This window comes from Sphaeramia orbicularis, chromosome 10 (assembly GCF_902148855.1).
Source record: "Sphaeramia orbicularis chromosome 10, fSphaOr1.1, whole genome shotgun sequence".
NCBI lineage: Eukaryota > Metazoa > Chordata > Actinopteri > Kurtiformes > Apogonidae > Sphaeramia > Sphaeramia orbicularis.
In genome coordinates this window covers 31,688,214-31,703,848 of record NC_043966.1, presented here as the reverse complement: position 1 = coordinate 31,703,848, position 15,635 = coordinate 31,688,214, and the positions used below count along the sequence as shown (strand labels likewise).

The 15,635-nt window shown below is 40.7% G+C and overlaps 1 protein-coding gene across 7 annotated transcripts; it reads right to left on the bottom strand.

Annotated features, from left to right (window-relative positions):
- Positions 1-496: 496 nt before the first annotated feature.
- On the bottom strand, positions 497-14,969 carry ogt.1 (O-linked N-acetylglucosamine (GlcNAc) transferase, tandem duplicate 1). 7 transcript variants are annotated; one of them, XM_030145302.1, is made up of 23 exons: positions 14,602-14,969; positions 12,758-12,938; positions 11,843-12,086; positions 11,646-11,714; positions 8,160-8,276; positions 7,976-8,055; positions 7,409-7,604; positions 7,102-7,242; positions 6,879-6,979; positions 6,445-6,598; positions 6,136-6,237; positions 5,815-6,012; positions 5,377-5,535; positions 5,125-5,214; positions 3,834-3,959; positions 3,545-3,715; positions 3,301-3,417; positions 2,948-3,118; positions 2,776-2,823; positions 2,444-2,596; positions 2,091-2,343; positions 1,780-1,903; positions 497-1,644 (listed from the first exon to the last, which is right to left on the bottom strand). In XM_030145302.1, exons 1-23 carry the CDS (start codon positions 14,636-14,638, stop codon positions 1,464-1,466), a joined length of 3,213 nt encoding a protein of 1,070 aa, XP_030001162.1. In that variant the 5' UTR covers positions 14,639-14,969; the 3' UTR covers positions 497-1,463. The 7 variants fall into 7 exon arrangements, with proteins under 7 accessions (XP_030001162.1, XP_030001163.1, XP_030001164.1 ...); XM_030145303.1 differs by having other exon boundaries at positions 5,833-6,012; XM_030145304.1 differs by having other exon boundaries at positions 12,758-12,908.
- Between the last annotated feature and the right edge of the window lie 666 nt (positions 14,970-15,635).

Sequence of the window (15,635 nt, the reverse complement as noted above, 5' to 3'; positions counted from 1 at the left end):
AAATTTTGTCGCAGCGTAAGGCGGAAGTCGTCATGTACCAAGTTAACCAATCAGATTGAGCTTTAAATAACGTCAGAGCAGGTTGTCCACGCCTTTCTGTTGGCCCCATCCATGCGTCTGTAGTAGAGTTAAGTATGTAGAGATGGTTTAATGTCACTATGGGAATGCCTCCATAATTTTATTTTCATTTAAATGCTGCGAATTTTATTAATAAGTCTATTTAGGAGAGATTTCTGTTTGGTTATATTATGCTGATTTTATACCGTATGAAAAAGTGAAAGGCACTGGTATGACGTTATGGTGACGGTACACAGATCAACAGATACGTACATGAAAACTGCAATTCTGCAACTCAAAAATACTACCCAAGTCAACTCATATCTTACAAAAAGAGTAGTACTAATTTTTTTTTTTTTTTTTTAAAGGTATCATTTGTGAGTATATATATATATATATATATCTGTTTCTCTACCAATATACAACTCCAGTTTATTAATTTTTGCCACCTCTTTATTATTTTTTCAATTATATTTAAAGCCTTCCGGCATCATTGACAGCATACAATTAACAGACAATACAAAACAAAAACTGCTTAGAAAATACTTACCTAGGCCGTTCCGGGTTTGAGTGATTAAAAAACAAGATCAATCTGTGAACAGTTCTCACAGCTAAACTTAGATTTAGGCCCTTTCCAATGACATGAAGCTCATTTATGGAGCTCTATTCCAGTCACCTTTGCAAGCATAGTGTGACATCAAACAGGACAACAGCTACTGAACATATTCTTTGATCGACAACAAAATTATTAAGAGTTGGCATTTGGTGAGAGGAAGAAGTCTTCATATAGGCTTCATCCCATAAAACTTGTACATCTACTCGTTGCAGTCATTTAATAACAGCATTGGACAAACTAAAGAGCAGCTGCACTGTTTTACAATTGCTTTACAATTGTTAAAGCCGATGAGACTTAAATCAAAGTTACAACTTTCATGGTGCAACATTGTCCTTTTAAAACACACAACACTCTTTATCCACTGATAAATAGATCAACATGTAATGGCGGTTGGGCATTTGCTCCACAAGCTGTTATCAGTCCTGTATGCATATAGATGGGAAAAAAAAAAATAAATCCACGGATTCCAAGGACTGAAGGGGTAGCAGGGAATTCACAATCCTCTCATGCGCACCAAATATAGCAGAGTTTAGAACAAGAGTCTCAGACAAAGTTCCTGACGTCTTCAGGTTCTATCTGGCTCAGACAGTGAAGGGGGATAAATGTGTACATCTGTAGGCTCCTTTAGAAATACGAGTCCCATTTATTGTATGTGAGACTGACGGAGGCAGTCATTCTGGGGAAAGGGGTCAAGTCGACCATTCAAGCAAGGGTGGTGATGGATGGTTAGAAATGGTGGGGAGGACTGGACATGATTAGGGTACAAGGGTAAAGACAGTGTGCTTCCAGTTCAGGCATTCTCACTGGTTTCTACTGCCTGAAATTTGACCAGGTGCTCAGGCTTGCTGCCGTTGGTGTGGTGCTCCCACATCTGCAGATAAAGCCTCTCTAGGTCCATTGTGTACTGCTTGGTGTTGAAAAGAGGGCTGCAAATTCGCTGCTTCCAGACGCGTGCTCTGATCATCTTAAGGCTACATGACAAAAAGAGAGGCAGAATCAGCAGCTCCATTAATAAGGATTGAAAAGCATTAAAATTTTAAAAAAGCATTACAAGTTTAAAAAAAAAAAACATCTTAGAAAAGATGTCAGACATAACAGTTACTCACTACTCCATGTCAGAGCCCATTTTCACTGCGATGTCCTCATAGTCTTGGCGACTTTGGGCTATTAGCTCAGGACAGCCCAGACAGCTGAGCTGCGAAGCAGCCACACGGGAGGCTAGGGTCTCACCTTTGCAAAAAGGTTTTAGAATTAAAAACCAGCTTTGAATCCTATTTGATCAAGTGTGTTATTTTACTATAAATCTGTTTGTATTTACAGCTTCTTGCATTTTCATTTTTTGTTACTGAATGAGAAAAGAGAGGTTAATTTGATTAGTAGCCAATGGTTTCGACTGCTTTTCAAGTAGTGTCCTCACCTGGCATGGTAACCATAGGTGTTCCAGCCCAGAGAACATCCATGCCTGTTGTGTGACCATTACACAGAGGAGTGTCAAGGCATACATCAGCTAACTGGCCCCTTCTCACATGCTCCTCCTTTGGAGCCACGGGTGAGAAGATGACACGAGAACCAGGGAGACCCATGTTCTGAGCATACTGCTGGATGTTGGGCTCGCCCACAGCAGGGAAACGAAGTAGCCACAGCACACTGTTGGGCACACGCTTAAGGATCTGCAGAGAAACACACATTTTTACCATAAACCAAAGGCATCATGGATGTAATTTTCATGAGCAGAGCTCAAGGAACATTTCTGGTAGTTGTCCAACTCACATTGGCCCACATCTGCAGTGTAGGAGGGTCAATCTTGTAGAGCTGGTTAAAGTTGCAGTAAACTATGGAGTCTTCTGGGAGACCATACTGGGAGCGTGTAGTCACAACAATTGTGCGTGGCACCTCTTCCCCTGTGGCAGCTTTGTTATTGATCTGAACAGGAATAAAAAGTGTTGTAAAGTTTCAGTGTAATCGTAAGAGTTGGAAAGTGTCAACAGGTTAATGGTGTTAATATGCAAAGTAAAAACCCAAGATAGACTTAATTCACTGTGCCACCATGTCCCTCACCACAAGTTTAGTACTTCCACCTTACTCTCATGAACATGGCATACCTGTAAATACTCAGTGACTGGGACTACAACCCCATCTGCTGAAACCATCTGCAAAAGCAGCAACCTAAGTTAAAGTACCGCTCCTGCCTTGTTTCTGAAATTGTAGATTTTATATGCCAATGGTTTGACCTTCACAATTTGTCTATTCACAGTGTGCTCCAACTCAGCATACCTGCGTGGTGGCCAGGCCATTACTGACGGTGAAGCCATTGATTGTGACCTGGATTTGGCCTTGGTTGATCATGTTAATGATGGCTTCAGCTGCAGTGTTCATGGGAATGACAGGCATGGACAGTGCTCCATTTGTGTCACCAGTGGCTTCCTGGTTGTTATCGCATTTCATCTGGACAAGGACATCAGTTTCAATATACGAGCTTGACATGGTTTTAAACTGAAGTATTCAAAATACAGTATTCATAACTACCTAGTCGATATGCAAATGTATTTATTTTGTCCATGCACACTGCGCAAAAATATATGCATAATGTGTCAATGTTACTTTTCTTGTTTGGTAATCTTTCTCACCTTTATCACTTTGACATCTGGCAGACTGTCCAAGAACGCCTTCAGATCAATACCATTAAGCACGATGCGGTTATCAAAGATGTGTCCATTAGACTTGAAGTCAATCACTGCTTTTTTCTATGGGTCAAATACAAACAAGTACAGTTACAAACAATATTAGTTTAGTGAAGTTTACTACAACGACAGAAGAAAGACAAAGAAAAGCTCAAAGAATCACATAAGAGAAATGTGTGAGTAAACAAACCTTGAGATGAGGAAACATGTTGGCATGATCTCCAATAAAGAAAGTGTGTGGCATGTAGGCCAATTTCTCTGAATACTGCTCAGCGACCTCCAAAGGTGAGGTCTCTTTATCAGTGATGATATAATCCATGAAAGGAGCCCCACTGGTCCCTGGGTAACCCAGCCACATGGCCTGTTGTTAACACAGATGAAGAAAATTTTAGGTGTACAATCAAATGCCAAGATTAAAGTGGGGCATAAGCAAAATTATAACTGAGATTATCCTGAATATGAGTGGTGTCACAGCAAACCTGAATGGGGGCAGGACGGAGGGCAAACAGCTCATTTCTGGCTCCCTTTGTGTAACCATTCATATTAACGAGAATGTTAATTCCATCCTGGTGAATGCGATCAGCGGCCTTCCCATTGCAAGGAATCTGTGAAGACATTTGTTTCACACATTCAACAACACTTTATTTGAATGGCTATTTAGTTAATGCAAAGTTACTGCCGATAGTACCAGATTTAACACTTTCAGTGCCAAGGGCCGATTAAATCGGCTTTACGAAAACAACCTGTAAAGTGCCACGGGCCAATCAGATCGGCTTTGGAGAACACGCCACATTTGTGTACAAACAAACCATCCACCCCCATTTCTTTGTCAAATTTTTTTGACGTTCTTTCTGTGTCCCCCTTTTGAGACCAAGCAGACGGGAATTTGAGGTCACGCGACCGAATAATATTTTTATATCTTTTTAATATTTCTTATTCTCCGGTGTTTCATCAGAGGGAGCCCTCCATGCCGGGGGGCGGCTGTGGACTCCGGGGGCTGTGGCGCCTTCTTTCACTGGGGTCCGCTCCTTTCTGGTGGGTGGGGGTCCCAGTTGGCCCTCTCCCACTAGTTGGGATGCGGGGCTGTGTTGCTGGTGCCTGGTCGCTGGGGTCGGCGGCTGCATCCTGGTGCGAAAGGCTCCCTGAGACAGCGCCTCCTAAATTGATGTTTTACTTTTACTTGTACATTTTTGTTCTGGTCTACCCGTGCTCAGTCAGTCTTCTTAAGTATGTGTGAGCTTGTGGGTTTGCATGTATATATGTGTGTGTGTGTGTGTGAGTGTGGGTGGGGGGCGGTACTGATTTTTAAACTGATATGTAAAGCACTTTGTGCTACAGTTTTTAATGTATGAAAAGTGCTATATAAATAAAGATTATTATTATTATTATTATTATTATTATTATAAATTATGCAAATTACGATCAATAATGAATCGGCTGCGTCCGGTGCGTTTTGAATCTAATCAGCAATCGGTCGGATGTTACCGAGCGGTTTCCTGCAGGATTCTTCAAATATTATAAAAACGACGCGAAATACTGAAAAACAGCCAAATTCTGTGGCACTTTTAAGGCTTATTAGCCCCTTAACTGTCTGGCACTTAAAGAGTTAAAGTAACTGAAAGGGACAGAAATAAGGTGTCTTACAGACCTCAGGATTCACATCATTCAAATTATCATTAGAGAATGTGAATCTGCTTAATAGACATGTCAATGAGGCCCTCCATTACTATCCACTGTACATAGAAGTAAACCTGGCTCATTAACAGTTACCTGAGAGAGGTCTGTGAAATGATGAGCCTCTGCTACCACTTTCACACGGAAGTTGGTACTGTCATCGGGGCTGAGAGCATAGCAGAAGACCTTGGGGAAAAAAACAATTTTCAGATTAATCTAAATAAATTAGAAACAGATTTGAGCTGACAATTTGCCTCACTCCTTTGCATGTCATAAATATGCAGCAAATAGTGTTCAAGATGTTACAAGGTTACAACAACTACAAGTGAAATTATTTAAATTACCCACCTCAAATTTCTCAGGGTTGTGCATTCCAGGAATTGACTGCATCAGGTGTGAAGTTGGGTGGTTACCAAAGTCAGAGCTGACATAGCCAATACGCAGACGTCCACCACTAGCCTTCAGATCTTTAGGATGCTCATAAGCTGGTTTGTGCAATGCATTAATCTGTGAAAGAAGCAGCGATGTAAGATTACAAATACATCTGGACACAAAAGTCTTGTTTGACTAAGATGCTATGATTTAGGCTTAATAGATTCTGCACCTTATGCCATACCCTCACCCATTGCAAGCAACCCCTTCTGTACTGGCTTTTATGCATCTTCTCTTCACAAATTTCAATAACCTCACCCCATCCCTTACTTACTCCATGTCCCAGCTGATAGCCACTGCCACCACCAGCCACCTTTTCACCCTCTCCCAAAAAATGAATAAAAGGTTACTTGCTTTGATCAGTGCGTGTACCTTGTCCAGGCAAAGGTTTCCATGGCGCTCTGCGATGGCCTTACGGAAGTTGTGAGAGAGAGGGTAGAGCATGCTGTGGTGTGGGTGGACTGAAGGCAAGCGGTTCTTATCCAGTTGGTCAGCCACAATGCTCACAAGCTTCTTCATCCGTTCATCATAGTCTGTCCAGTCACACACAATCTGAGAATGACATGCATAACAGAAAGTTAAAGAGAACTGCTTTTGCTCAGTTTGTGGTATTGCAACTGTTTCTTCGTAACAACTTTCAAGAGTTAAACATATAAGTGTATAAATTTTATGAACCTGAAGGCAATGGGCCAAATTGCAGTATGCATCAGGGAAATCCGGCTTGAGTTTCAAAGCTGTGCGGTATGATGCAATGGCCTCTGGGATGTTTCCAGAATCCTAATTAAGAAAGAGAAAATGGAACACATCCAAGTGAATAATTTCCAGTGAGAAACTTCAGTCTTCATTTTGAAACTACTCAACTACCATATTGAATAATGAACAGAATAGTGTTTTTGTGGGCTGTTGAAAAACTGGAAGGAGAAATTATGTTTTTAACAGATTATTTGCCTTAGGGCGCATGTGCTAAGAAACAAGTTTCGTTACCTTGTGTATAGAGGCCAAATTGCTGTGGGCATCAGCAAAAGCAGGGTTGATCTGAATGGCACGGGTGTAGCACTGCAGTGCTCCCTGTACATCTTGCATTTCCTTCAGTGTATTACCCATGTTTGAGTAGGCATCAGCAAAAGTAGGACTGATCCTAAAATCACAAGATAAAAACAGCTGCATTAGAAAACTGTATATTGTGCTCTGTATATCAAAATGCATGCATATATTTACATGTATTTGTAGTAATACACCAGCTTAATATTCACTATTTAGAAGAGCACCAGAAAGAACATTTAGAAAGAATATCATACAGTCATGCATATCAAAGGCTGACCAATATTATATGATGCAGTTAGGGAATTGTCTTTGCTATAATGGCATAACAATGTCTTAACTAAAATACTTCAAGTACCATGAAGCAAATGACATACCTGATGGCCTCCTTGTAGTGCATGAGGGCCTCCTGGAGTTTGCCCTGCTGCTGTAGGACACTAGCCAGGTTAGAGTGAGCTGCTGCAAACTCTGGGAACACCTAATACAAAACAAGGTTTATTTAGTAATACAATAATATCATGCTCACATTTACAGCACTCACTGTCCTGTTAATAAACACATGTAAGAAGTCATGAACAATCAATGGTTGTGTATACTGACCTCTAGAGCTTTCCTGTAAAGCTGAACAGCCTCCTCAATGTTACCCTGCTCACGCTTTATGTTGGCCAAGTTATTAAGTGAGTCTGCATGGGTTGGGCACAAGCGTAAGGCTGTGTTGTAGCACTCTTCTGCCTCAGACACCTGGGAAAACAATGACAATGAAATGTTTATGCCTGAGCGCAGATACAGAAAGGCAGATCTTTATAGATAATTCAAAATGCCCTAATATACCCAAGACTTAGTTATTTAAATTTATGATATGATCTTTTGGAGTCTAGATAAACAGGCAAACAATGTAATGCCTTACATTGCCCTTCTCCTTCAAGGCATTTGCCAAATTGCAGTAGGCATCAGGGAAGTGGGGCTGCAATTCAATAGCACGACGGTAAGTGTCAATAGCCAGGTCAATTAGGCCCTGTTCATAGTAGACACAGGCCAGGTTTCCATGGACAACTGCATGGTTGGGACTAAGACTTAGGGCTCTCAGGTATCCAGCAACAGCTCTGAAAAAAATAAGATTAAAGAAATGAGAACAAGATCAGCCTGAAATTGGTAATCGTAGGTTTATGCTTTTCTGATGACATTCAGCACAAACACTACTGCCTATTGAAAATGGACATGTAATGCTAAACTTTACTCAAATTTAACACAACAGCTGTTTGAGCAGCTGGCAGTGCTGCAGGGTAGTTGGTCTGCCCTGCATTAAGGAAAACAACCACTAAAAAAAAACATAAAAAGGAGGTAAGGCCATTTATAATATATATGACTCATTCTGAATACTACATAGGATGAGGTAGACTGGACTTTTTAAAGGCCTCAGATTAGGTATGATGATTGACAGGATTATTAGGTAAAAGTTTGGACTGGGACTCACCTGTCAAAGATGCGGGCCTCCTTCAAAACATTTCCCAAATTGATGTATGCATCAAGGAAATTTGGATCCAGAGTTACTGCCTAAAAATAAAGAAAAAAAAAAAACTTATACTGTGGGGCCCAGGGTTATAACAAAATTAAATATTGGACAATTTTAAAACATAATACTGCACTGCACAACTGACCTTTTCAAAATGGTGGATGGCCAGCCATATCTCTCCTTGTGCATTGAATACACAGCCCAGGTTGCTCCACGCCACAGCAAAGTTGGGCTGAGTCTCAATAGCTTTCAGGTAACAAGCCTTCAGTGAGTTAAAAAAACAAAACAAAAAAAAAAAAAAACAAAAAAAAAAACACACAGGAAAGGAGAAGAATAGGGAAGAAACAAGAAAGGAATAGCATGTAGAGGGGAGGACAGGGGATTGTAAAATAAAAACAAATAGAAGATTGAGAATAAAAGTAAGAAAAAAACAAAAAGAGCAGAGAGGGCAAAATTAGTGACAATTCTCCAAGATGGCAAAAAGTGAGTCTACAGCATGGGCTCGCGTGCGCACAAGTCTGCCGCGCTAAGCTGCATTGCTTTTTCCTACGCTGCGCGGATCCAACCAACACCCACATTCAGGCCCTCATCTTGCAGTTATGACCACATTTTTAACAAATACTGTGGTATCCCACACCAGGGACAGTCTACTGTACCCTTGATCAATTCCTATTCGTTATAGCCCAAAGGATTACATAAAATAATGTAGGTTTAAAAATAAATACATATATGTGCTTTAACGTATATTTCATGTGGGCAAAAGTATCTCACAACCTCCGATGCCGGACAGTTCTTGCAGGTGATGGTCCCTGTAATGCATGCGCAACAAATCCATGCAAGCGCATAGGTGTGTGTCTGTTGCCACCACCACCACAATGCAACATATAATGCATTCAGCGTGACCTTGCTCCTAGCACAGGTCATTGCTTCGCTGCTGCGCTCACTGAATGGCCAAATGAGACAGGTGCAGACCAACATCCCCTGGCAGAACACCTGCTATACCAGACTGGCACACACTCAGCACCCCAACTGTCTCATAATACAAAAGGGGCGTCTGGGGACTGAAATATCACAGCAGCCAGTGGCTACACTGTACTACTGAGGCATGAATTACATGGGATTTAACAACCAACAATTCTACCATTAGAAGAGCAAAAGGGTAAATTTTACTTGACAAATACAAGTTTCTTAAAGGCCAATATGGTCTGAGATCTGGGGGCATTTGGGAGCAAGGCTGGTTGTTAGCGGGGAGAGGTCCACAACCAAATGGCCAAAGGGAGTGGGGGGTGGGGGTCGCATGCTTGCGCTTTCCGACATTTGGTCGCTTGGAGGGTATCGCTGCGCAGCCCCTGCGTTACTGCAGACTCACAGCGCATCTGCATCATCATCAGAACGCTGCAACTCCAAATAAAGAAGGAAAATAAAACAAATAGGAAAAATAACCAACATGTAAGAGTTAGAGGGGTCTTACTTGCTTTTCACGTTTATTGCTTCCAAATCCAAGTTTCTTTTTACTAATATAGAATTGGGTAATTAGTATAGCATATTTAAGAAAATGCTTACTGTAATTTGTTTTGTTACTTGTCTTTTGCTCTTCAAAAGGAAGCCACAAGACAGAGGAGCTCAAGCATGAAGTGAGGTGGTTTTTCTTTTGTTGGCAGTTACAAACCCGTTACCATATTTTTGGACTTTGTCAGAGTGGTGGCCGCAGCTGGCTGGAAGAAGAGGAGAGGACTGAGGCTGCCCTAGTGTTCCTTTCCGCCAGGCACCTACGCAGGAATAGTGTCACCCACCTGAAACCTTCTAAATAACAATATCAGTTGTGGAAAAACCAAAAGAGACAAAATCAGAAAACAAGATCGTTAGTAAAAGTCTTCAAACAATGCATTGTTTTTTTTTTAAATATGGAAATAAAACACGTTCTTCCAAATCACAACAAACAAAAAAATAAACTATTCCTATTTCTTATTCATGCAATGAATGTTTCGTTTCAAAGAAAATAAAAAGAATGCTTTTAGGGTAATGGGGAGGGAAGAAAGGCTTTGATGTGTTCAGTTTCAATGGAATATACTCAAGTTAAATTTTTAGATTAAACTATAGGAGGGCAGTTACTGGCTTGATCTTGCCCAAATGAACTGATCCCATTTCTTTGGGAATGATATTACATATTTAAAAGCAAAGGAAAAAAGTATTAATCATTCCTTTTCTTTGAATATTTTAGCACTTTCATTAAATATTTTAATGCTTTGTTTTTCTTTATCCTGGCCTGCTTTCTTGAGTCCTGGCCAATGGGGTAGGGAGAAAAGTCTGTGGTTTAATTATTTGTATCTAGAAGCCTCCACAGCTCTGAAATAAAGAAGTCATCGCTGTTGCTGCGCGTGCCTGTCTTTCTAACCCAGCATCTGACGCAGGCGGTGGATGTTAAAGAAGAGCTGTCTGCCTGACAAACCCTTTGAAAGTATTTGAGAATGGTCTCTCTCAAATAGGTCATATTAAATACACTACTCGTCAAATTTCAGTGGAAATAAAATTAGTCAGCTGGCTCATGTGTTCAATAGCAACCATAGTCAAAAGCTGGACTAATGGTTTTGTGCTTGAATAATATTAATGGCATATGTTTGAGTAGTGGCAGGACATAGAGGGGTCAGGAAGACAGCTCTGATCGCGCACATTCCACCAATCCTTAGCAAGCGCGCGGGGGGTGGAGCGACAGAGCAGGGGAGCTCGTAACTCCCTGATGCTCCTCCCCACTCCTTAACCCCCCTCTAGCACGAAATAAGATGGCCTGTAACCAGTGGGACAACTCCACATCTCCAGATTTGACCCAACCCGAGCAGCCCCCTATAAAATGAAGACAAGGTTGAAAGTAACAAATCAAATGTAACAAATGTTGCGGGAGAGTAACCCCATGCTAGCAACAGCTATACTGGCAGCAAACTGAGACCAAAAGCTCATCAGTATTTAACCTTACAAACAATACTGGAGTATAGTGGTTTGGTTAGAAACCATCTTATCTTTTGCACTGCAATGATAAACTAGCTTCTCATCAGTTCATAAATTCTTCAAAGACCGAGCCAGCATTTTCCCTCCAAAATTAATTAGAACAAATGCATAGGCCAAGGTTAAGAAATAACAATGAAGATTGACTGTTTAAATTTTAAGACTCCAGCCTTTCTTCCTGAAAGGGGAGGGACTGACCTCTGGTAGGTCGGTAAGACATTGGGACTAAAACTTAAAAAAAAAGAAAAGAAAAAAGAAAGAAAGAAAAAAGAAATGGGGAAATGTAACACCAACATGTATAAAAAATATTTAACATAAAGTTTTTTATTTCTATGAATTAAAAAAATACAGAAATGTTTGCTGCCTCATTTAGGTCCAATTATTCCAAGTACTGGGGGAAGTTAGGGATGTGACGCTCACTGCAACTCTGAGAAATGAAATACTATCCTTCCCTGTCTTTCCTTTGGCAAAGGGAGTTGAAGGTAAAGGACTTGATGTGACTTAAAAATGCATCGGGGGAAAAAAAGATCTATGGCCTTGGAGACACTAAAAACAAACATTTATGGACAAGAAAAAAAAATCTACAAAAACAGAAACGCATATATTCAGCTGCCAATTCACTGTAACATACCTTGGCCTCTTCCAAACGCCCAAGGGCTTTAAGCAAGTTGCCCAAGTCACTACGCACACAATAAAGGTCCTGTGTGGGGGGGAGAAAGGCCTTAAATTATAATATGATCAAATATTAAGGATCAACAAATTGATTTAAAATACACTCTCCAAGAGCTATAGAGTTTTCTGATTTCAGCGTACGACATTGCCACTTACAGGGTTATACTGTAATGCAGACACATAAGCCTGCACAGCTCCCTCCATGTCCCCTGCTGCCACCAGAGCTGCTGCCAAGTTGATGTATCCATCAATAAAATCTGGCTTCAGTCTCAGGGCATGACGGTAATGCTCTATAGCCTCCTGCAGTTGTCCACGCTCCTTGTACACATTCCCCAGGTTGGAGTAAGCCTCTGCCAGCATTGGGTTCTGTTTGATGGCCAAGGTGCTGAAGTGAGCAGACCTATAGGGCCAGAATGGAAGAACACAACCATGAAGAAAAGAACAATTGCTGAGCAAAGGACAAACATATTTGCAAACTGCAACCAATGAATTCATAAACACCTGAGTAAATTTCTAAACAGCATGTAAAGATGAAAAGTCCCTGAAATATTACAAACACACTACCAGTTTATTATACGGCACAATTTATTCCTCGAGTGTCTTTACTTCATTAATCGTTGTGAGGGTACAATACCCTATAGGCCAGCTGTGCTAGGTTACACCACTTTAGTACATAAACTAGGTTAGAGCGTGGAGACTGTGTCCACTTATTGAATAAACTGATCTGTTAATTGTATCGCACCTAATTAGCAAAAATTACTTGTCATTATTAAGAAGCAAAAGGTTTGTTGGTATTACTGGGTGTGTTTCTTAATATAAAAAAGGCTAACAAAACAATAAACCTTGAATCCTGTACACCTTCGCAATGGCATCTGTAAAGCAAACATTTACCTCAACCTCCTTACTATGTGTGTATTACAAGGACACAAAAAGAAACCACATTTCGCTGAGCAATATGAAATCCAGAAGACAGCTCTGTGCCTAAGCTCTCAAAGACACAGGAGACCCTTTATTCCCTGCACCTCCATGTCACATGTTCAATGTGCATTGAGTCAGGCCCCCAGACCTTACCTGTCAAGTCTTCGGCACTGGAAGTGTATGGAGGACAGAAGCAGCAGCACGCCTGTGTTATCAGGCTCCTGTCTCCACAGCTGCATGCAGTGGCGTTCTGCTGCCTCAAAGTCCCCCGACTGATACTCCCGGTGCGCCAGCTCAGCCAACCCTTGGAAGGAAAGCATACGTTTTGTTGGTTCTGGAGCACCAACACAGCCCAAGGAGGGGATGGGAAAACAACATGTTAGAGATGATGAAAGAAAATACAGCAGACAAATGAAAACATAAATTTAGAATAAACCAAGAGAGATGATAATGCTTTTGATGAAAAATAATGGGTAACTGAAGTAAACACAACACAAGACAATGACCAAAACAAACCAGGAACTGAGATCAAATGGTGCTGTGATAAAAAACAAAGGAGAGATTTATTGCAAAGGGCTTTTGTGAGGGAAGTCAAAGGTGCTAACCATAATCTAACTTAAATTTGTATCAATTGTTAAATTGTTGTTGTGTCATTTTGTTTACAAATCTACGATCACAGAAGATAAGGTGCTTTTGTAAAGTATTATTACATTAAGATTTTTAAGGATATCCCCACAAAAGTGTCACCAATAAAACAAATGTGAAGATCAATGTAAGAAATATAACATCTTAACATTTTTGGGGGGGAGGGGGGGGTAATAATTCAGTTTAACAGATGAACCTGGTTTGACACAAAAGCTGCTCAGGTAGTAGAACATATGGGATCATGCAGCATTACAGCAGATTGTAACTGAGGCTATGATTAGTGACAGACTTATTACTGCATTGATACTGCTGTATATGTAAAAAGTCAGTTCTCAGTCACCTGCTGTCAGTTATTCAGGGAATGGCATAAAGATGAAACTACATGTCTATTGTACACAGATATAAAGCAGGGTAAGGGAGGTGTAATGGTGTGGGAAGATTCTGTCAATAGATCTGTACACACCTGCTGAGTGATGCCAGAGCACACCCAAAATCGGTTCATCCATCCATTACAATTGCGTCACAGTGGGTGTGTGTAATAAAGACGCATAGTTTTAGTTACATAAAGCCTGGCAACAGCGTTAGCATAAATCGAGACACCGCCAGATATGTATACCAGTCATATCATTACCACTGATCATCTTTGACGTACACGCGCGTCATCGGTTAAAAAAAGTAGTCGTTAACCTTGAGCATCTTCGCCAACCTGTGATGTCCGCATTGACGGATATAAAACCGAGACCTAAAGGCCCTTGCTGTTTCAGTGGCCTTGTCAAACAGCAGTTATCAACAGTGATACCGTTTTTCTTCGACACGACATGCCACATTTTAATCATTCGTTAGGAAATACATCGGAATATCGACGTTACAGCTACCCGTTGCCCACCTGAGCTACCAATAATGTACAATTAGCTATCTAAATAAAACATATTAAAGCATTCGCACACCCGTGTGAATGGCTCATTTTATTTTACCCTTAATATTTGTACATGTGTTAGGTAAAAGAAGCGTAAAAATGTGCGCTCCTAAATTGCGATAAAGCTAACCTTCACTTGTGTGTGCGGGTAAGAATTATGGCTAGAAGCTTCGGTTAGCATTAGCCCGTGCCATATTAGAATAAGATATGACATTAGATTCATAGCGTTATACTACACGGTTAATACCACGGTGTACGGTTAGGCAACATAAATACTGCATTGTTATTAGCCCTGAGTTTTTGTTTTAGCTACTAATTTTAGAGATGGTTATATGCAGAAACCAGCTCGAGGTAACCAAGCCTTGTACAGAGGGGTTAGTTTGGGTCGTCTTCAAAGCTCGACACGTTACTTAAGAGTAAGAGAGACGCAACCAACCTGTGCTGTCCGCCACGTTTCCCACTGAGCTCGCCATCTCCTCAGTTTTCGAGTCCTGCACGGTGGTCGTCAATGTGCCTTCTGGTGAATAAACGTTTCAGAGAAAAAAATACGACGGATAGTCGTCTTTGTCGGCTGCGGCCAACAAGCACGTTTCCAGGCAGCTGCGTAGCTAACCTCTGATTACTCCTTGTAGTGTACAGCACTCAGTGACTGTCTTATGGCTGTCAGTAACGTTGTATAGCTGGATCGTCATTAAGCAGTTGACGTTATTACTATATCTACTTTACACGGATAAAATGTACTGTTGTTAAATGTTCGGACTGGTTCCTTCTTCACAACAAAGCAGCTATGGAACATAAAATGGCGAAATGGGTGGTACTAGTTTTTGAGATAAAGTAGATCCGCACACCTTCCCAAAGACGTAATATGTAAAGTGAAATGTGAACCTTTAATCAGTATATCATCTTTAGCTAAACTAAAACATGTAAGATGAAAGCCAGTGCTACTGTTAATTACTATGATAAGTTAAAAATGTCACCTTAATCAAAACAAATAAGACTATGGGTGACAGTGCGCGGAGGAACACGTTAGTGCGGTAATCCGCAGTGCATATGCTGGTAGATGATTGTACTAGCAGTAGCCTCAGTGTAGGATGTACTATTAGTGTATGTGTGATCAACTTATGAGTCTATGGCACATGGTGTGGCATCCACTTTGTCTGACATGCAAAAGACTAGTTCATAAGGCACATTTGTGACGTCAGACTGCTTTAAAGGTCTTAAACTAACCCATAAACTCACCCATAAGTGTGACTTATGTATTAGTTCCCAAAGGAATTTTTCTCTTTATTTAACCTTTCCTTAGTGATTTTATTACCATTTATTATAATCTTATCCTCTGAATTTTGCATTTTTCTCAGTGAAAATCATCTATGTTCCTATGTTTAATGGACTGATCATATAGATGTTCATAAAAGCTCAGAGTAAAGTCAAAGGTTATTGGATCAAAACAGAAAAAAACTGAAAAAAACG